This window comes from Panulirus ornatus, chromosome 4, assembly GCF_036320965.1.
Source record: "Panulirus ornatus isolate Po-2019 chromosome 4, ASM3632096v1, whole genome shotgun sequence".
Lineage (NCBI taxonomy): Eukaryota > Metazoa > Arthropoda > Malacostraca > Decapoda > Palinuridae > Panulirus > Panulirus ornatus.
In genome coordinates, this window is record NC_092227.1 from 39036178 (window position 1) to 39060317 (window position 24140).

Here is a 24140-nt window from a genome sequence, read left to right on the forward strand (position 1 = left end):
AGAGGATATATGTGTCGGAGGTGGAGGGAACGAGGAGAAGAGGGAGACCAAATTGGAGGTGGAAAGATGGAGTGAAAAAGATTTTGTGTGATCGGGGCCTGAACATGCAGGAGGGTGAAAGGAGGGCAAGGAATAGAGTGAATTGGAGCGATGTGGTATACAGGGGTTGACGTGCTGTCAGTGGATTGAATCAAGGCATGTGAAGCGTCTGGGGTAAACCATGGAAAGCTGTGTAGGTATGTATATTTGCGTGTGTGGACGTGTGTATGTACATGTGTATGTGGGGGGGGGTTGGGCCATTTCTTTCGTCTGTTTCCTTGCGCTACCTCGCAAACACGGGAGACAGCGACAAAGTATAAAAAAAAAAAGAAAAAAAAAAATGTTATGTAGGTGGGTTGGGCCACTCCTTGTCTGTTTCCTTGTACTGTCTCGCTGACAAAGGAGACAGCGATTAAGTATAATAAAAGAATAGAAAAAAATCAGTAGTTTGCCTCTCATCAGAAGCTATAGAATGACTGGTGAGGCTGTTTTTGGCTGTAGACATGTTGGCATGTATTCATGGTTACTTTTTGAATTCTAATAACCTTTTCACGTGTATCCAATGATTTTCTGACAAATCTTTTATTTGTTAGTTCTTAGACTTGTCACATTGCTACATAATGATTTCATAATAAAACAATGAGGGCAAATCTCTGCTGGCAGTGGTAATGTACAAGTTCATAAAAGAAATATTCATAGTATCTGATATGAAATTTATTTAGATTCTGACAAAGTCAGTTTTCTTTCATGTAAAACTTAAAGTCTTTTAAATATTACAATAATACTAAAAATCATTTTAAGTTCTGAATCGTCTGAGGCCCTTTTTGGTCATCTTGCTGCCTTTTCTTGAGTCTTGTATTTGTTCTGGGGGTTTCATGTAGCGATGAAGGCCAGAGTGTAGTGCCTCAGCATTGCGGCTATTGCCAAGGATGTCCGTCAAAGCTTCCTTAGATAAGGACAGCAACTCTGGTAGACTTGATACTTTATTCATTAAGGTATAAATATTCTTTGTAGTGACTCCTGGTAGCTTAGAAACTAGGTCCTGAAACAAAGAGATAAATCTTACTCATACAACATTATGTCAATAATATACAGCCCTAAATAAAGATTAAAAATTATTCTCACCAATTGTTTCATCTCTGGTTCAAATGGTGTATGGAACCAAGCAGATTTGCTACATGGAGAAAGTAAATTTTCTGGTTAACTCCAAGGACATTGCCTTAGTAATGGCTTAGGGCTGGACATGTATCCATCAATCAGGTGATAAATATGCAAAACCAGTTGCAAATGTATAATTGCCTCAGTCCCTGTAGTTACAAATGGGCCAGAGGCTCATTCCATTTATCATCGTAGGAAAATCTGAGAAAACAATATATCTAACTGTAAGCATTATACATGATGCTTAGCTCTAATATCAGCTAAGCTCCATTCTTTAGAATTACACAGATGTAAGAAGGCAGGCTCAGACTCTATGATTAACATCCTAGTAAAGTGGCATAGTAAAATTCTTTATGTATTTCATGATATTAATGTGGAAGCTGTCTTCCAACTGGCCTGGGATATGTCAATGCAGCTGCTCTAGAGGACCAGCCCTGTTGCTGTATGACATGAATTACTATTTGTGTATTACAGGGAAAGAGTTTCACACTCGTGCTGCCTCATCTTTTGTGTGCTGCTGGTGTGGTCCTCACTCCAGTGAGCATGTTCACACATCCACTATACACCAATATTAACTTTTCATGTTCAGAGCTAGCTACAGTAAAGTTAAAAGCCTACTAGGAGCATAAGTGCAAAGAGTGATTTCCAATGGTTTATAACTGGGAGATGCAGAAATTTATCCCAACAGTGTATGCTGTACATTGTTTACAAAGACTCAATTGTTAAACTATTGCTGGACTGTATCAAATATTAGTGAAAGGTGTCTTTTTGAATACCATTGTCAAAATATGAATACTGGGAGTGTGTATCAATGTAATGAATTATTAAAATATAGTAACAGACAATGACCAAACAAACCCTCTGCAGTCTGAAATATTATCTAGTAATTATGTCTGTGAGAGGGTTAGGGAAAATGATTTGGTAAACAGAGAAGAGGTAGTGAAAGCTTTGCGGAAGATGAAAGCCGGTAAGGCAGCAGGTTTGGATGGTATTGCAGTGGAATTTATTAAAAAAGGGGGTGACTGTATTGTTGACTGGTTGGTAAGGTTATTTAATGTATGTATGACTCATGGTGAGGTGCCTGAGGATTGGCGGAATGCATGCATAGTGCCATTGTACAAAGGCAAAGGGGATAAGAGTGAATGCTCAAATTACAGAGGTATAAGTTTGTTGAGTATTCCTGGTAAATTATATGGGAGGGTATTGATTGAGAGGGTGAAGGCATGTACAGAGCATCAGATTGGGGAAGAGCAGTGTGGTTTCAGAAGTGGTAGAGGATGTGTGGATCAGGTGTTTGCTTTGAAGAATGTATGTGAGAAATACTTAGAAAAGCAAATGGATTTGTATGTAGCATTTATGGATCTGGAGAAGGCATATGATAGAGTTGATAGAGATGCTCTGTGGAAGGTATTAAGAATATATGGTGTGGGAGGAAAGTTGTTAGAAGCAGTGAAAAGTTTTTATCGAGGATGTAAGGCATGTGTACGTGTAGGAAGAGAGGAAAGTGATTGGTTCTCAGTGAATGTAGGTTTGCGGCAGGGGTGTGTGATGTCTCCATGGTTGTTTAATTTGTTTATGGATGGGGTTGTTAGGGAGGTAAATGCAAGAGTTTTGGAAAGAGGGGCAAGTATGAAGTCTGTTGGGGATGAGAGAGCTTGGGAAGTGAGTCAGTTGTTGTTCGCTGATGATACAGCGCTGGTGGCTGATTCATGTGAGAAACTGCAGAAGCTGGTGACTGAGTTTGGTAAAGTGTGTGGAAGAAGAAAGTTAAGAGTAAATGTGAATAAGAGCAAGGTTATTAGGTACAGTAGGGTTGAGGGTCAAGTCAACTGGGAGGTGAGTTTGAATGGAGAAAAACTGGAGGAAGTGAAGTGTTTTAGATATCTGGGAGTGGATCTGGCAACGGATGGAACCATGGAAGCGGAAGTGGATCATAGGGTGGGGGAGGGGGCGAAAATTCTGGGGGCCTTGAAGAATGTGTGGAAGTCGAGAACATTATCTCGGAAAGCAAAAATGGGTATGTTTGAAGGAATAGTGGTTCCAACAATGTTGTATGGTTGCGAGGCGTGGGCTATGGATAGAGTTGTGCGCAGGAGGATGGATGTGCTGGAAATGAGATGTTTGAGGACAATGTGTGGTGTGAGGTGGTTTGATCGAGTGAGTAACGTAAGGGTAAGAGAGATGTGTGGAAATAAAAAGAGCGTGGTTGAGAGAGCAGAAGAGGGTGTTTTGAAGTGGTTTGGGCACATGGAGAGGATGAGTGAGGAAAGATTGACCAAGAGGATATATGTGTCGGAGGTGGAGGGAGCATGGAGAAGAGGGAGACCAAATTGGAGGTGGAAAGATGGAGTGAAAAAGATTTTGTGTGATCGGGGCCTGAACATGCAGGAGGGTGAAAGGAGGGCAAGGAATAGAGTGAACTGGAGCGATGTGGTATACCGGGGTTGACGTGCTGTCAGTGGATTGAATCAAGGCATGTGAAGCGTCTGGGGTAAACCATGGAAAGCTGTGTAGGTATGTATATTTGCTTGTGTGGACGTATGTATATACATGTATATGGGGGGGGGTTGGGCCATTTCTTTCGTCTGTTTCCTTGCGCTACCTCGCAAACGCGGGAGACAGCGACAAAGTATAAAAAAAAAAAAAAAAATTGTCTGTAATTCAATGTAGTATGAATGATGAATAGCACAAGTATGACTTTGAAATTCTATGGTTACAGAAAATAACTGTGGAAAAACATACGTATTTATCCATGATACACACCATAAACAGAAAAAATACTTTCATTGAAAATAATATTGGGAAAGAATTAAACAAAAGTCAGTGAAGGGATCAGAAAAATACCTGAACCAGCCTGCCAATCACACCAAACCACATAGAATACAAGCACACAAAAATATTTAAAGAAATGACCTCTCACCTACTGCCAAAATTTATGAACACAAGCTTGCTAGAATTTTCTGAGCTACCATGAGAAGCTTTCTTTTCTCACTACTGTACAGACTCCAAAGGCAGACAACCTGTTACCCAATGGTAGACTACAAGGAATTTACATCTGCTCTGTTGCTAATTACTCACTCAGCATCTAGTTGCTTATCATGCTCAAAGCGTACTTACAGTTACACTGCCAGCTTGCAGATAAGTTTGCAGGATGGAACTTGAGGCATAATGTGAAGGAAAACATGCTGAGGAACTTTGGGTCTCAATGTGTTATCTACAGGTCTCAATGTGTTATCTACAAGTCCCCTATCTGTCTTCTAGGACATCCAGGAGTTACTGAATGCACAATTTTTCTTCTTATATTAGCTGAGATGGCAAGGGCAAATCAAACCTCTATCAAGGCTATCTCATTAATGATATATATTATCATTTTCTATTATACCCCATCGCTGTCTCCCGCATCAGCGAGGTAGTGCAAGGAAACAAATGAAAGAATGCCCTAACCCACCCACACACACATTTATATGCATAAACACCCCCACACACACATATACATACCTGTACATTTCAATGTAAACATACATATACATACACAGACATATACATATATACACATGTACATATTCATACTTGCTGCCTTCATCCATTCCCGTCGCCACCCCAGAACACATAAAATGGAACCCCCCCCACCCGCATGTGAGGTAGCGCTAGGAAAAGACAACAAAAGCCACATTCGTTCACACTCAGTCTCTGGCTGCCATGTGTAATGCACCAAAACCACAGCTCCCTTTCCATATCCAGGCCCCATAAAACTTTGCATTGTTTACCCCAGACACTTCGCATGCCCTGGTTCAATCCATTGACAGCACGTCGACCCCAGTATACCACAATGTTCCAATTCACTCTATTCCTTGCACTCCTTTCACCCTCTTGTATGTTCAGGCCCTGATTGCTCAAAATCTTTTTCGTTTCATCCTTCCACCTCCAATTTGGTCTCCCACTTCTCATTCCCTCTGCCCCTGACACATATATCCTCTTGGTCAATCTTTCCTCACTCATTCTCTCCATGTGACCAAACCATTTCAATACACCCTCTTCTGCTCTTTCAACCACACTCTTTTTATTACCACACATATCTCTTACCCTTTCATTCCTTACTCTATCAAACCACCCCACACCACATATTGTCCTCAAACATCTCATTTCCAACACATCCACCCTCCTCCACACAATCCTATCTATAGCCCATGCCTTGCAACTATATAACACTGTTGGAACCACTAATCCTTCAAACATACCCATTTGTGCTCTCCGAGATAACGTTCTCACCTTTTGCACATTCTTCAATGCTCCCACAACCTTCGCCCCCTCCCCCACCCTGTGACTCATTTCTGCTTCCATGGTTCCATCCGCTGCTAAATCCACTCTCAGATATCTAAAATACTTCACTTCCTCCAGTTTTTCTCCACTGAAACTTACCTCCCAATTGACTTGTCCCTCAATCCTACTGAACCTAATAACCTTGCTCTTATTCACTTTTACTCTCAGCTTTCTTCTTTCACACACTAAACCAAACTCAGTCACCAGCTTCTACAGTTTCTCATCCGATTCAGCAACCAGCACTGTATCATCAGCGAACAACTGACTCACTTCCCAAGCCCACTCATCCACAACAGACTGCATACTTGCCCCTCTCTTCAAAACTATTGCATTCACCTCCCTCACAACCCCACCAATAAACAAATTAAACAACCATAGAGACATCACGCACCCCTGCCACAAACCGACATTCACTGGGAACCAATTACTTTCCTCTCTTCCTACTCGTACATATGCCTTACATCCTCGATAAAAACTTTTCTCTGCTTCTAGCAACTTACCCATATACTCTCAATACCTTCCAAAGAGCATCTCTCTCAACTCTATCATATGCCTTCTCCAGATCCATAAATGCTACATGCAAATCCATCTGTTTTTCGAAGTATTTCTTACATACATTCTTCAAAGCATACACATGATCCACAAATCCTCTTCCACTTCTGAAACAACACTGCTATTCCCCAATCTGATACTCTGTACATGCCTTCACCCTCTCAATACCCTCCCATATAATTTATCAGGAATATTCAACAAACTTATACCTCTGTAATTTGAGCACTCACCTTTATCCCCTTTGCCTTTGTACAATGGTACTATGCATGCAATCCGCCAATCCTCAGGCACTTCATCATGAACCATACATACATCAAATTTTCTCAACAACCAGTAAACAACACAGTCATGCCCTTTTTAAATAAATTCCACTGTAATACCAGCCAAACCCACCACCTTGCCGGCTTTCATCTCCCGCAAAGCTTTCACTACCTCTTCTCTGTTTACCAAACCATTCTCCCTGACCCTCTCACTTCACACACCAACTCAACCAAAACATCCTATATCTGCCACTCTATCCTCAAACACATTCAACAGACCTTCAAAATACTCACTCCATCTCCATCTCACTTCACCACTACTTTTTATTATCTCTCCATTAGCCCCCTTTACTGATGTTCCCCTTTGTTCTCTTGTCTTATGCACTTTATTTACCTCCTTCCAAACATCTTTTATTCTCCCTAAAATTTAACGATACTCTCTCACCCCAACTCTCATTTGCCCTCTTTTTCACCACTTGCACCTTTCTCTTGACCTCCTGTCTCTTTCTTTAATATATCTCCCAAGCATTTGCACTATTTCCTGGCAAAATTTGTCCAAATCCCTCTCTCTTCTCTTTCACTAACAATCTTACTTCTTCATCCCACCAATCATTACCCTTTGTAATCTGCCCACCTCACACCTTTCTCATTATATATATAAATATATATTATATTTATATTTCAAGTCAATTGGGAGGTAAGTTTGAATGGAGAAAAACTGGAGGAAGTAAAGTGTTTTAGATATCTGGGAGTGGATCTGGCAGCGGATGGAACCATGGAAGCGGAAGTGAATCATAGGGTGGGGGAGTTGGCGAAAATCCTGGGAGCCTTGAAGAATGTTTGGAAGTCGAGAACATTATCTCGGAAAGCAAAAATGGGTATGTTTGAAGGAATAGTGGTTCCAACAATGTTGTATGGTTGCGAGGCGTGGCCTATGGATAGAGTAGTGCGCAGGAGGGTGGATGTGCTGGAAATGAGATGTTTGAGGACAATGTGTTGTCTGAGGTGGTTTGATCGAGTAAGTAATGTAAGGGTAAGAGAGATGTGTGGAAATAAAAAGAGCGTGGTTGAGAGAGCAGAAGAGGGTGTTTTGAAATGGTTTGGTCACATGGAGAGAATGAGTGAGGAAAGATTGACCAAGAGGATATATGTGTCGGAGGTGGAGGGAACGAGGAGAAATGGGAGACCAAATTGGAGGTGGAAAGATGGAGTGAAAAAGATTTTGAGTGATCGGGGCCTGTACATGCAGGAGGATGAAAGGCGGGCAAGGAATAGAGTGAATTGGATCGATGTGGTATACCGGGGTTGATGTGCTGTCAATGGATTGAATCAGGGCATGTGAAGCGTCTGGGGTAAACCATGGAAAGTTGTGTGGGGCCTGGATATGGAAAGGGAGCTGTGGTTTCGGGCATTATTGCATGACAGCTAGAGACAGTGTGAACGAATGGGGCCTTTGTTGGCTTTACCTAGTGCTACCTCGCACACATGAGGGTGGGGGGGATGGTATTCCATGTGTGGCGAGGTGGCGATGGGAATGAATAAAGGCAGACAGAGTGAATTGTGTGCATGGGTATATATGTATGTGTCTGTGTGTGTATATATATGTGTACATTGAGATGTATAGGTATGTATATTTGCGTGTGTGGACGTGTATGTATATACATGTGTATAGGGGTGGGTTGGGCCATCTCTTTCGTCTGTTTCCTTGCGCTACCTCGCAAACGCGGGAGACAGCGACAAAGCAAAATAAATATAAAAAATATTTCTTTTTATTTCATTTTCCTTTATCGCTGTCTCCCGCGTTAGCGAGATAGCGCAAGGAAACAGACGAAAGAATGGCCCAACCCAACCACATACACATGTATATACATACACATCCACACACACAAATATACATACCTATATATCTCAATGTATACATACATATACACACACAGACATATACATATATACACATGTACATAATTCATACTGTCTGCCTTCATCTATTCCCATTGCCACTTCGCCACACATGGAATAACAACCCCCTCCCCCCTCATGTGTGTGAGGTAGCGCTAGGAAATGACAACAAAGGCCCCATTTGTTCACATTCAGTCTCTAGCTGTCATGTAATAATGCACCGAAACCACAGCTCCCTTTCCACATCCAGGCCCCACAGAACTTTCCATGGTTTACCCCAGACGCTTCACATGCCCTGGTTCAATCCATCGACAGCACGTCGAATCCGGTATAACACATCGTTCCAATTCACTCTATTCCTTGCACGCCTTGCACTCAAAATCATTTTCACTCCATCTTTCCATCTCCAATTTGGTCTCCCATTTCTCCTCGTTCCCTCCACCTCTGACACATATATCCTCTTGGTCAATCTTTCCTCACTCGTTCTCTCCATGTGACCAAACCATTTCAAAACACCCTCTTCTGCTCTCTCAACCACACTCTTTTTATTTCCACACATCTCTCTTACCCTTACATTACTTACTCGATCAAACCACCTCACACCACATATTGTCCTTAAACATCTCATTTCCAGCACACCCAACCTCCTGTGCACAAGTCTATCCATAGCCCACACCTCGCAACCATACAACATTGTTGGAACCACTATTCCTTCAAACATACCCATTTTTGCTTTCCGAGATAATGTTATCGACTTCCTTACATTCTTCAAGGCCCCCAGAATTTTTGCCCCCTCCCCCACCCTATGATTCACTTCTGTTTCCATGGTTCCATCCGCTGCCAGATCGACTCCCAGATATCTAAAACACTTTACTTGCTCCAGTTTTTCTCCATTCAAACTTACCTCCCAATTGAATTGACCCTCAACCCTACTGTACCTAATAACCTTGCTCTTATTCACATTTACTCTCAACTTTTTTCCTTCAAACACTTTACCAAACTCAGTCACCAGCTTCTGCAGTTTCTCACATGAATCAGCCACCAGCGCTGTATCATCAGCGAACAACAACTGACTCACTTCCCAAGCTCTCTCATCCCCAACAGACTGCATGCTTGCCCCTCTTTCCAAAACTCTTGCATTTATCTCCCTAGCAACCCCATCCATAAACAAATTAAACAACCATGGAGACGTCACACACCCCTGCCACAAACCAACATTCACTGAGAACCAATCACTTTCCTCTCTTCCTACACGTACACATGCCTTACATCCTCGATAAAAACTTTTCACTACTTCTAACAACTTGCCTCCCACACCATATATTCTTAATACCTTCCACAGAGCTTCTCTATCAACTCTATCATATGCCTTCTCCAGATCCATAAATGCTACATACAAATCCATTTGCTTTTCTAAGTATTTCTCACATACATTCTTCAAAGCAAACACCTGATCCACACATCCTCTACCACTTCTGAAACCACACTGCTCTTCCCCAATCTGATGCTCTGTACATGCCTTCACCCTATTAATCAATACCCTCCCATATAATTTACCAGGAATACTCAACAAACTTATACCTCTGTAATTTGAGCACTCACTCTTATCCCCTTGGCCTTTGTACAATGGCACTATGCAAGCATTCTGCAAATCCTCAGGCACCTCAACATGAATCATACATACATTAAATAACCTTACCAACCAGTCAACAAGACAGTCACCCCCTTTTTTAATATAAATTCCACTGCAATACCATCCAAACCTGCTGCCTTGCCAGCTTTCATCTTCCGCAAAGTTTTTACTACCTCTTCTCTGTTTACCAAATCACTTTCCCTAACCCTCTCACTTTGCACACCACTTTGACCAAAACACCCTATATCTGCCACTTTATCATCAAACACATTGAACAAACCTTCAAAATACTCACTCCATCTCCTTCTCACATCACCACTACTTGTTATCACCTCCCCATTTGCCCCCTTCACTGAAGTTCCCATTTGCTCCCTTGTCTTATGCACTTTATTTACCTCCTTCCAAAACATCTTTTTATTCTCCCTAAAATTTAATGATACTCTCTCACCCCAACTCTCATTTGCCCTCTTTTTCACCTCTTGCACCTTTCTCTTGACCTCCTGCCTCTTTCTTTCATACATCTCCCGCTCATTTGCATTTTTTCCCTGCAAAAATCGTCCAAATGCCTCTTTCTTCTCTTTCACTAATAATCTTACTTCTTCATCCCACCACTCACTACCCTTTCTACTCAACCCACCTCCCACGCTTCTCATGCCACAAGCATGAAATATATATATATTTCATTTTTATATATAAACATATATTCTATTTTTATCAAACTTGATCGTCATTTCCCACATCAGCGATGCGACACTAGGAAAGAGATGAAGAACGACCCATCCACTCATTAAGACATATATATATACATAAACATCTATACACGTACATATACATACACATACACATACATATACATATATACACATGTACATACTCATATTTCCCTGCCTTCAATCCATTCCTGGCACCACCCTCCCTTGCAGGAAACAGCATTGCTACCCCTTGCTTCAGCGAGGTGGTGCCAGGAGAATAGACTAAAAAAAGACCACATTCGTTCACACTCTCCAGCTGTCACGTTTAATGCACTGAAACCACAGCTCCCTATCCACATTCAGGCCCCACAGACCTTTCCATGGTTTAACCCAGATGCTTCACATGCCCTGGTTCAGCCCAATGACAGCATGTCGACCCCAGTATACCACACCGTTCCAATTCACTCTATTCCTTGCACACCCATCACCCTCCTCTATGTTTAGGCCCCGATTACTCAAAATCTTTTTCACTCCATCCTTCCACCTCCAATTTGATCTCCCTCTCACACATATATCCTCTTTGTCAACCTTTCCTAACTCATTCTATCCATATGTCCAAGCCATTTCAACATATCTTCCTCTCCTCTCTCAACTGCACTCTTTTCACTTCCACACATCTCTCTCACCTTTTCATTACTAACTCGATCAAACCACCTCATACCACACATTGTCCTCGAGCATTTCATTTCCAACACATCCACCCTCCTCCATATAACCATATAATATTGTTGGAACTACTATTCCTTCAAACATACCCAATTTTTCCTCTCCAGGATAACGTTGTCACCTTCCACACATTCTTCATCACTCCCAGAATCTTCACTCTTCCACCCACCCTGTGACTCACTTCTGCTTCCATGATTCTATTTACTGCTAAGTCCTCTGTCAGACATCTGTAACGCTTTACTTTCTCCAACTTCTCTTCAAACTTACATCCCAATTAATTTATCCCTCAACCCTACAGAGCATAATAACCTTGCTCTTATTCACATTTACTCTCAACTTTCTGCTTTCATACACATTTTTCTAAACTCAATCACCAACTTCTGCAGTTTCTCACTTCAATAAGCCACCAGTGTTGTATCATCAGCGAACAACAACTAACTCACTTTCCAGGCACTCTCATCCCCAACAGCCTGCATACTCACACTTCTCTCCAAAACTCATGTATATATATATATTATTTTCATATATCTATTTTCATTCTTATTATATTTTGTCGCTGTCTCCCGCATTCACGAGGAAGCACCAGGAAACAGATGAAAGAATGGCCCAACCCACCCAAATACACATCCATATACATACACGCCCACACACGCACATATACATACCTATACATTTCAACATATGGGTTCATATACATACACAACCATATACATACATACACACATACATATTCATACTAGCTGCCTTCATCCATTCCCACTGCCATCCTCCTACACATAAAATGGCACCCCCCCCCCCTTTCCCCGCACAAGCATGCGAGGAAGTGCTAGGAAAAGACAACAATGGCCACATTCCTTCACAGTCTCTAGCTGTCATGTGTAATGCACCGAAACCAAAGCTCCCTTTCCACATCCACACCCAACAAAACTTTCCATGTTTTACCCCAGACGCTTCGCATGCCCTCATTCAATCCACTGACATCATTACGACCCCAGTATACCACATCTTTCCAATTCACTCTATTCCTTGCACGCCTTTCACCCTCCCACCCCCAATTTGGTCTCCCACTTCTCGTTCCCTCCACCTCTGACACATATATCCTCTTTATCAATCTTTCCTCACTCATTCTCTCCATGTGACCAAACCACCTCGATACACCTTCTTCTGATCCTTCAACCACACTCTTTTTATTACCACACATCTCTCTTACCTTTTCATTACTTACTCGATCAAGCCACCTTACAACACATATTGTCCTCAAACAACTCATTACCAACACATCCACCCTCCTCTGCACAACCCAATCGATAGCCCACGCCTCGCAACCACATAACACTGTTGGAACCACTATTCCTTCAAACAAACCAATTTTTGCTCTCCAAGATAACGTTCTTGCCTTCCACATATTCTTCAACACTCCCAGAACTTTCACCCCCTCCCCCACCCTGTGACTCTCTTCTGCTTCCATGGTTCCATCCGATTCCATGATTCCATCCACTGCCAAATCCACTCCTAGATGTCTAAAGCACTTCACTTCCTCAACTTTATCACCATTCAAACTTACCTCTGAGTGTACTTGTCCCTCAACCCTACTGAACCTAATAACCTTGCTCTTATTCACATTTACTCTCAGCTTTCTTCTTTCACACACTTTACCAAACTCAGTCAACGACTTCTGGAGTTTCACACCCAAATCAGCCACCAGCACAATCATCAGTGAACAACAAGTGACTCATTTCATAAGCCCTCTCATCCACAACAGACTGCATACTTGCCCCTCTCTCCAAAACTCTTGCATTCACAAACATAAACAAATTAAACAACCATGGAGACATCACGCACCCCTGCCACAAACTGACATTCACTGGGAACCAATAACTTTCCTCTCTTCCTACTCGTACATCCTCGATAAAAACTTTTCACTGCTTCTAGTAACTTACCTCCCACACCATATATTCTTAATACCTTCCACAGAGCATCTCTATCAACTCTATCATATGCCTTCTCCACTTCCATAAATGCTACATACAAACCCATCTGTTACATATTTCTCACATATATTCTTCAGAACAAACACCTGATCAACAAATCCTCTACCACTTCTGAAACCACACTGCTCTCCCCAATCTGATGCTCTGTACATGCCTTTACCCTCTAAATCAATACCCTCCTATATAATTTATCAGGAATACTCAACAAACTTATACCTCTGTAATTTGAACACTCACCTTTATACCCTTTGCCTTTGTACAATGGAACTATGCATGCATTCTGCTAATCCTTAGGCACTTCACCATGAACCATACATACATTGAATATCCTCACCAACCAGTCAACAACTCAGTCACCCCCTTTTTTAATAAATTCCAAAGCATTACCATCCAAACCCGCTGCTTGTCGGCTTTCATCTTCTGCAAAGCTTTCACTACCTCTTTTCCATTTACCAAATCGTTCTCCCTGACCCTCTCACTTCACACACCACCTCAACCAAAACACCCTATATATGCCATTCCATTATCAACCACGTTCAACAAACCTTCAAAATACTCACTCCATCTCCCTCTCACTCCACCACTTCCTGTTATTACCTACCCATTTGCCACCTTCACTGATGTTCCCATTAGTTCTCTTGTCTTACGCACTTTATTTACCTCCTTCCAAAACATCTTTTTATTCTCCCTGAGATTAATGATACTCTCTCACTCCAACTCTCATTTGCCTTCTTTTTCACTTCTTGCACGTTTCTCTTGACCTCCTGCCTCTTTCTTTTATACATCTCCCAATCATTTGCACTATTTCCCAGCAAAAATGATCGAATTCCTCTCTCTTCTCTTTAACTAACAAACTTACTTCTTCATCCCACCATTCACTACCCTTTCAAATCAGCCAACCTCCCACATTTCTCATGCCACAGGCATCTTTTGTGCAAGCCATCACTGCTTCCCTAAATACATCCCATTCCTCCCCCACTCCCCTTCCGTCATTTGCTCTCACCTTTTACCATTCTGCACTCAATCTCTCCTGGTACTTCCTCACACAAGTCTCCTTCCTAAACTCACTTACTCTCACCACTCTCTTCACCCCAACATTCTTCTTTTCTGAAAACCTCAACATATCTTCATCCTTCTCGAAGGCTTAGATTGTGGATGTAACCAAGATGAGAAAAAAGGAGAGATAGATAGTATGTTTGAGGAAAGGAACCTGGAGGTTTTGGATCTAAGTGAGTCAAAGCTCAAGGGTAAAGGGGAAGAGTGGTCTGAGAATGTCTTGAGAGTAAAGTCAAGGGTTGGTGAGAGGACAAGAGCAAAGGAAGAAGTAACACTACTCTTGAAGCAGGAGTTGTGGGAGTATGTGATAGATTGTAAGAAAGTAAACTCTAGATTGATATGGGTAAAACTGAAAGTGGATGGAGAGAGCTGGGTGATTATTGGCACCTATGCACCTGATCATGAGAAGAAATATCATGAGGCAAGCATTTTGGGTGCTGGTCAGTGAGTGTGCTAGCAGCTTTGATGCACGAGACTGGGTTACAGTGAAGGGGAATTTGAATGCAAAGATGAGGAATGTAGCAGTTGAGGGTATAATTGGTGTACATGGGGTGTTCAGTGTTGTAAATGGAAATGGTAAAGAGCATGTAGATTTGTGTGCTGAAAAAGGACTGGTGATTGGAAGTACCCGGTTTAAAAAGAGGTATATACATAAGTATACGTATGTAAGTAGGACAGATGGCCAGAGAGCATTACTGGATTACGTGTTAATTGATAGGTGCATGAAAGAGAGACTTTTGGAAGTAAATGTGCTGAGAGGGGCAACTGGAGGGATGTCAGATCATTATCTTGTGGAGGCGAAGGTGAAGATATGTAGAGGTTTTCAGAAAAGAAGAGAGAATGTGGGGGTGAAGAGAGTGGTGAGAGTAAGTGAGCTTGGAAAGGAGACTTGTGTGAGGAAGTACCAGGAGAAATTGCGTGCAGAATGGAAAAAGGTGAGAGTAAATGACGTAAGGGGAGTGAGGGAGGAATGGGATGTATTTAGGGAAGGAGTGATAGCTTACGCAAAAGATGCCTGTGGCATGAGAAAGGTGGGAGGTGGGCTGATTATAAAGGCTAGTGAGTGAAGGAATGAAGAAGCAAGATTATTAGTGAAAGAAAAAAGAGAGGAATTTTGATGATTTTTGCAGGGAAATAGTGCAAATGACTGGGAGATGTATAAGAGAAACTGGCAAGAGGTCAAGAGAAAGGTGCAAGAGGTGAAAAAGAGGGCAAATGAGAGTTGGGTGAGAGAGTATCATCAAATTTTTGGGAGAATAAAAAGATGTTTTGGAAAGAGGTAAATAAAGTGCGTAAGACTAGAGAACAAATAGGAACATCAGTGGTGGGGGCAAATGGGGAGGTAATAATAAGTAGTGGTGAAGTGAGAGGGATCGACTGAGTATTTTGAAGGTTTGTTGAATGTGTTTGATGATAGAGAGGAAGATACAGGTTGTTTTGGTCGAGGTGGTGTGCGAAGTGAGAGGGTAAGGTGAATGAATTGGTAAACAGAGAAGAGGCAAAGGGGATAAATATGAGTGTTCAAATTACAGAGGTATAAGTTTGTTGAGTATTCCTGGAAAATTATATAGTAGGGTATTGATTGAGAGGGTAAAGGCATGTACAGAGCATTAGATTGGGGAAGAGCATTGTGGTTTCAGAAGTGGTAGGGATGTGTGGGTCAGGTATTTGCTTCGAAGAATGTATGAAAGAAATACTTAGAAAAACAAATGTATTTAAATGTAGCATTTATGGATCTGGGAAGGCATATGATTGTGCTGATAGAGATGCTCTGTGGAAGGTATTAAGAGTATATGGTATATGGTGTGGGAGGTAAGTTGCTAGAAGCAGTGAAAAGTTTTTATCAAGGATATAAGGTTGTGTACGAGTAGTAAAACAGGAAAGTGACTGGTTACCAGTGAATGTTGGTTTGCGGCAGGGGTGCGTGATGTCTCCACAGTTGTTTAATTTGTTTATGGATGGGGTTGCTAGGGTGGCGAATGCAAGAGTTTGGAGAGAGGGGCAAGTATGCAGTCTGTTGTGGATAGGTTAGGTTAGGTTAGGTTAGGTTAGGTTAGGTTAGGTGCAAGGAACAAAGTGAATTGGAACGATGTGGTATACCGGGGTCAACATGCTGTTAATGGATTGAACCAGGGCATGACAAGAGTATGGGGCCTAAATGTGAGAGGGTTAGGAAGAATAGTTTGGTAAACAGAGAAGAGGTAGTGAAAGCCTTGCGGACGATAAAAGAAGGCAAGGCAGCGGGTTTGGATGGTATTGCAGTGGAATTCAACAAAAAAGGGAGTGATTTTGTTGTTGACTGGTTGGTGAGGATATTCCATGTATGTATGGCTCATGGTGAAGTACCTTAGGATTGACGGAATGCATCCATAGTGCCATTGTACAAAGGCAAAGGGGATAAAAGTCAGTGTTGAAATTACAGAGGTAAAGTTTGTTAAGTATTCCTGGGAAATCATATGGAAGGGTATTCATTGAGAGAGTGAAGGCATGTACAGAGCATCAGAATGGGGAAGAGCAGTGTGGTTTCAGAAGTGGTAGAAGATGTGTGGATCAGTTGTTTGCTCTGAAGAATGTATGTGAGAAATACTTAAAAAACAAATGGATTTGTATGAAGTATTTATGGATCTGGAGAAGGCATATGATAGGGTTGACAGAGTTGCTCTGTGGAAGGTATTAAGAGTATATGGTGTGGGAGGCAAATTGCTAGAAGCAGTGAAAATTTTTTATCGAGGATGTAGGGCATAGGTACGAGTAGAAAGAGAGGAAATTAATTGGTTCTCAGTGAATGTTGGTTTGCGGCAGGGGTGCGTGATGTCTCCATGGTTGTTCATTTAGTTTATGGATGGGGTTGTGAGGGAGGTGAATGCAAGAAATTTGGAGAGAGAGGCAAGTATGCAGTTTGTTGTGGATGAGAGGGCTCGGGAAGTGAGTAAGTTGTTGTTCGCTGATGATACAGCGCTGGTGGCTGAGTTGGGTGAGAAACTGCAGAAGCTGGTGACTGAGCTTGGTAAAGTGTGTGAGGGAAGAAAGCTGAGAGTAAATGTGAAAAAGCGCAAGTTTATTAGGTATTGTAGGGGTGAGGGACAATTCAACTGGGAGGTAAGTTTGAATGGAGAAAAACTGGAGGAAGTGAAGTGTTTTATTTAGGTATCTAGGAGTGGATTTGGAAGTGGATGGAACCATGGAAGCAGAAGCAAGTCACAGGGTGGGGGAGGGAGCGAAAGTTCTGGGAGCGTTGAAAAATATGTGGAAGGCAAAAACATTATCTCAGAAAACAAAAATGGGTATGTTTGAAGGAATAGTGGTTCCACCCCGCCACACAGGAAATGAAAATTCCCCTCCCACCGCATGTACGCAAAGTAGCGAAAGGAAAAAAAACAAAGGACACATTCGTTCTCACTCAGTCTCTAGCTGTCATATATAATGCACCGAAACCACAGCTCGCTTTCCACATCCAGGCCCCACAAAACTTCCCATGGTTTGCCATAGATGCTTCACATGCCCTGGTTCAATCCATTGACAGCACGTCGACACCGGTACACCACATCGTTCCAATTCACTCTATTCCTTGCACGCCTTTCAACCTCCTGCATGATCAGGCCCTGATCACTGAAAATCTTTTTCACTCCAGCTTCCCACCTCCAATTTGATCTCCCACTTCTCGTTCCCTCCACCTCCGACACATATATCCTCTTGGTCAATCTTTCCTCACTCATTCTCTCCATGTGACCAAACCATTTCAAAACACCCTCTTCTGCTCTCTCAACAACACTCTTTTTATTACCACACATCTCTCTTACCCTTTCATTACATACTCGATCAAACCACCTCACACCACATATTGTCCTCAAACATCTCATTTCCAGCACATTCACCCTCCTCCGCACAATTCTATCTGTAGCCCATGCCTCGCAACCATATAACATTGAGGGAATCACTATTCCTTCAAACATACCCATTTTTGCTTTCCAAGATAAGGCTCTCGACTTCCACACATTTTTCAACGCTCCCAGACCTTTCGCTCCCTCCCCCACCCTATGATTCACTTCCGCTTCCATGGTTCCATCCGCTGCCAAATCCACTCCCAGATATTTAAAACACTTCACTTCCTCCAGGTTTTCTCCACTCAAACGTACCTCCCAATTGACTTGTCCCTCAACCCTACTGTACCTAATAACCTTGCTCTTATTCACATTTACTCTTAACTTTCTTCTTTCACACACTTTACCAAACTCAGTCACCAACTTCTGCAGTTTCTCACCCAATCAACCACCAGCACTGTATCATCAGTGACCAACAACTGACTCACTTCCCAAGCCCTCTCATCCACAACAGACTGCATACTTGCCCCTCTTTCCAAAACTCTTGCATTCACCTCCCTAACAACCCCATTCATAAACAAATTAAACAACCATGGAGACATCACACACCCCTGCCGCAAACCAACATTCACTGAGAACCAATCACTTTCCTCTCTTCCTACACGTGAACATGCCTTACACCCTTGATAAAAACTTTTCACTGCTTCTAACAACTTACCTCCCACACCATATATTCTTAATATATTCCACAGAGCATCTCTATCAACTCTATCATATGCCTTCTCCAGATCCATAAATGCTACATACAAATCCATTTGCTTTTCTAAGTATTTCTCACATACATTCTTCAAAGCAAACACCTGATCCACACATCCTCTACCACTTCTGAAACCACACTGCTCTTCCCCAATCTGATGCTCTGTACATGCCTTCACCCTCTCAATCAATACCCTCCCATATAATTTACCAGGAATACTCAACAAACTTATACCTCTGTAATTTGAGCACTCACTCTTATCCCCTTTGCCTTTGTACAATGGCACTATGCACGCATTCCGCCAATCCTCCGGCACCTCACCATGAGTCATACATACATTAAATAACCTTACCAACCAGTCAACAATACAGTCACCCCCTTTTTTTAATAAATTCCATTGCAATACCATCCAAACCTGCTGCCCTGCCGGCTTTCATCTTCCGCAAAGCTTTTACTACCTCTTCTCTGTTTACCAAATCATTTTCCCTATGTATACATATATATATATATATATATATATATATATATATATATATATATATATATATATATATATATATATATATATATATATATATATATATATATATATATATATATATATATTACCTTTCTAAAAGGGGAAACAGAAGAAGGAGTCACGTGGGGAGTGCTCATCCTCCTCGAAGGCTCAGATTGGGGTGTCTAACTGTGTGTGGATGTAACCAAGATGAGAAAAAAGGAGAGATGGGTAGTATCATTGAGGAAAGGAACCTGGATGTTTTGGCTCTGAGTGAAACGAAGCTCCATGGTAAATGGAAGAGTGGTTTGGGAATGTCTTGGGAGTAAAGTCAGGGGTTAGTGAGAGGACAAGAGCAAGGGAAGGAGTAGCACTACTCCTGAAACAGGAGTGGTGGGAGTATGTGATAGAGTGTAAGAAAATAAACTCTAGATTGATATGGGTAAAACTGAAAGTTGATGGAGAGAGATGGGTGATTATTGGTGCACATGCACCTGGGAATGAGAAGAAAGATCATGAGAGGCAAGTGTTTCGGGAACAGCTGAATGAGTGTGTTAGTGGTTTTGATGCATGAGACCGGGTTATAGTGATGGGTGATCTGAATGCAAAGGTGAGAAATGTGGTAGTTGAGGGACTAATTGGTATACATGGAGTGTTCAGTGTTGTAAATGGAAATGGTGAAGAGCTTGTAGATTTATGTGCTGAAAAAGGACTGGTGATTGGGAATACCTGGTTTAAAAAGAGAGATATACATAAGTATACATATGCAAGTAGGAGAAATGGCCAGAAAGCGTTATTGGATTATGTGTTAATTGATAGGCACGCGAAAGAGAGACTTTTGGATGTTAATGTGCTGAGAGGTGCAACTGGAGGGATGTCTGATCATTATTTTGTGGAGGTGAAGGTGAAGATTTGAAGAGGTTTTCAGAAAAGAAGAGAGCATGTTGGAGTGAAAAGAGTAGTGAGAGTAAGTGAGCTTGGGAAGGAGACTTGTGTGAGGAAGTACCAGGAGAGACTGAGTACAGAATGGAAAAAGGTGAGAACAAAGGACGTAAGGGGAGTGAGGGAAGAATGGGTGCAGTGATGGCTTCCGCAAAAAATGCTTGTGGCATGAGAAGCGTGGGAGGTGGGCAGATTAGAAAGGGTACTGAGTGGTGGGATGAAGAAGTAAGATTATTAGTGAAAGAGAAGAGAGAGGCATTTGAACGATTTTTGAAGAGAAATAATGGAAATAACTGGGAGGTGTATAAAAGAAAGAGGGAGGAGGTCAAGAGAAAGGTGCAAGAGGTGAAAAAGAGGGCAAATGAGAGTTGGGGTGACAGAGTATCATTAAATTTTAGGGAGGATAAAAAGATGTTCTGGAAGGAGGTAAATAAAGTGCGTAAGACGAGGGAACAAATGGGAACTTCAGTGAAGGGGAATAATGGGGAGGTGATAACAAGTAGTGGTGATGTGAGAAGGAGATGGAGTGAGTATTTTGAAGGTTTGTGAATGTGTTTGATGATAGAGTGGCAAATATAGGGTGTTTTGGTCGAGGTGGTAGGCAAAGTGAGAGGGTTAGGGAAAATGATTTGGTAAACAGAGAAGAGGTAGTAAAAGCTTTGCGGAAGATGAAAGCTGGCAAGGCAGCGGGCTTGGATGATATTTTAGTGGAATATATTAGAAAAGGGGGTGACTGTATTGTTGACTGGTTGGTAAGGTTATTCAATGTATGTATGACTCATGGTGAGGTGCCTGAGGATTGGGGGAATGCTTACATAGTGCCATTGTACAAAGGCAAAGGGTACAACAGTGAGTGCTCAAATTACAGAGGTAATATAAGTTTGTATAAGTTTGTTGAGTATTCCTGGGAAATTATATGGGAGGGTATTGATAGAGAGGGTGAAGGCATGTACAGAGCATCAGATTGGGGAAGAGCAGTGTGGTTTCAGAAGTGGTAGAGGATGTGTGGATCATGTGTTTGCTTTGAAGAATGTATGTGAGAAATACTTAGAAAATCAAATGGGTTTGTAAGTAGCATTTATGGATCTGGAGAAGGCACATGATAGAGTTGATAGAGATGCTCTGTGGAAGGTATTAAGAACATATGGTGTGGAAGGCAAGTTGTTAGAAGCAGTGAAAAGTTTTTATCGAGGATGTAAGGCATGTGTACGTGTAGGAAGAGAGGAAAGTGATTGGTTCTCAGTAAATGTAGGTTTGTGGCAGGAGTGTGTGATGTCTCCATGGTTATTTAATTGCTAATGGATGGGGTAGTTAGGGAGGTGAATGCAAGAGTTTTGGAAAGTGGGGCAAGTATGCAGTCTGTTGTGGATGAGAGAGCTTGGGAAGTGAGTCAATTGTTGTTCGCTGATGATACAGCACTGGTGGCTGATTAATGTGAGAAACAGCAGAAGCTGGTGACTGCGTTTGGTAAAGTGTGTGAAAGAAGAAAGCTGAGAGTAAATGTGAATAAGAGCAAGGTTTTTAGGTACAGTAGGGTTGAGAGCCAAGTCACTTAGGAGGTAAGTTCGAATGGAGAAAAACTGGAGGAAGTGAAGTGTTTTAGATATCTGGGAGTGGATCTGGCAGCAGATGGAACCCTGGAAGCGGAAGTCAATCATAGGGTGGGGGAGGGGGCGAAAATTCTGGGAGCGTTGAAGAATGTGTGGAACACGAGAACATTATCTCGGAAAGCAAAAATTGGTATGTTTGAAGGAATAGTGGTTCGAACAATGCTATATGGTTGCGAGGCGTTGGCTATAGACAGAGTTGTGCGGAGGAGAGTAGATGTGCTGGAAATGAGATATTTGAGGACAATATGTGGTGTGAGGTGGTTTGATCGAGTAAGTAACAATAGGGTAAGAGAGATGTGAGGTAATAAAAATTTTTGAGTGTGGTTGAGAGAGCAGAAGAAGGTGTTTTGAAATGGTTTGGTCATATGGAGAGAATGAGTGAGGAAAGATTGACCAAGAGGATATATGTCAGAGGTGGAGGGAACGAGGAGAAGTGGGAGACCAAATTGGAGGTGAAAAGATGGAGTGAAAAATATTTTGAGTGATCGGGGCCTGAACATGCAGGAGGGTGAAAGGCGTGCAGGGAATAGAGGGAATTGGAACGATGTGGTATACCGGGGTTGCTGCGCTGTCAATGGATTGAACCAGGGCATTTGAAGCGTCTAGGGTAAACAATGGAAAGTTCTGTGGGGCCTGGATGTGGAAAGAGAGCTGTGGTTTCGGTGCATTATTACATGACAGCTAGAGACTTAGTGTGAACGAATGTGGCCTTTGTTGTCTTTCCTAGCGCTACCTTGCACATATGAGGGGGGATTGGGGTTGTTATTTCATGTGTGGCGAGGTGGCGATGATATTGAATATAGGCAGAAAGTATGAATTATGTACATGTGTATATATTTATATATCTGTGTGTGTACATATATATGTATACGTTGAGATGTATAGGTATGTATATTTGCGTATGTGGACGTGTATGTCAGTGGGTTGGGCCATTCTTTCGTCTGTTTCCTTGCGCTACCTCGCTAACACGGGAGAAAGGGACAAATCAAAATAAATAAATAAATAATATATATATATATATATATATATATATATATATATATATATATACATATATATATATATATATATATATATATATATATATATATATATGTATATATATATATATATATATATATATATATATATATATATATATATATATATATATATATATTGGAAAGGTTCACAATTTTGCGCGTGATCAAGATATTCGTATAAGTCCACGGGGAAAATGAAACACGAAAAGTTCTCAAAAGCACTTTCGTGTAATAATCACATCATCAGGGGAGATACAAGACAGAAATATAACAGTCAGTTGATACACATCGAAGAGACGAAGCTAGGACGCCTTTTGGTAAACATGTGAGTGTCCAAAACGTTTTGGACAATCACATGTTTACCAAATGGCGTCCTAGCCATAGGAATATATATATATATATATATATATATATATATATATATATATATATATATATATATATATATATATATATATATATATATTTTTTTTTTTTTTTTTTTTTTTTCCGCTGTCTCCCGCGTTTGCGAGGTTGCGCAAGGAAACAGACGAAAGAAATGGCCCAACCCACCCCCATACACATGTATATACATACGTCCACACACGCAAATATACATACCTACACAGCTTTCCATGGTTTACCCCAGACGCTTCACATGCCTTGATTCAATCCACTGACAGCACGTCAACCCCGGTATACCACATCGCTCCAATTCACTCTATTTCTTGCCCTCCTTTCACCCTCATGCATGTTCAGGCCCCGATCACACAAAATCTTTTTCACTCCATCCTTCCACCTCCAATTTGGTCTCCCTCTTCTCCTCGTTCCCTCCACCTCCGACACATATATCCTCTTGGTCAATCTTTCCTCACTCATTCTCTTCATGTGACCAAACCATTTCAAAACACCCTCTTCTGCTCTCTCAATCACGCTCTTTTTATTTCCACACATCTCTCTTACCCTTACGTTACTTACTCGATCAAACCACCTCACACCACACATTGTCCTCAAACATCTCATTTCCAGCACATCCATCCTCCTGCGCACAACTCTATCCATAGTCCACGCCTCGCAACCATACAACATTGTTGGAACCACTATTCCTTCAGGCATACCCATTTTTGCTTTCCGAGATAATGTTCTCGACTTCCACATATTCTTCGATGCTCCCAGGATTTTCG

General features: G+C 41.7%; 1 protein-coding gene across 1 annotated transcript in view; it reads right to left on the reverse strand.

Annotated features, from left to right (window-relative positions):
- Window positions 1-738: 738 nt before the first annotated feature.
- Window positions 739-24140, reverse strand: part of mei-9 (DNA repair endonuclease XPF mei-9) — a 739294-nt gene continuing 715892 nt past the window's right edge. Inside the window, exon 19 of the mRNA XM_071694005.1 lies at window positions 739-1081. Coding sequence (XP_071550106.1) covers window positions 836-1081 — 246 coding nt within the window. The 3' untranslated portion in view covers window positions 739-835. The remainder of the gene's footprint in view (window positions 1082-24140) is intronic.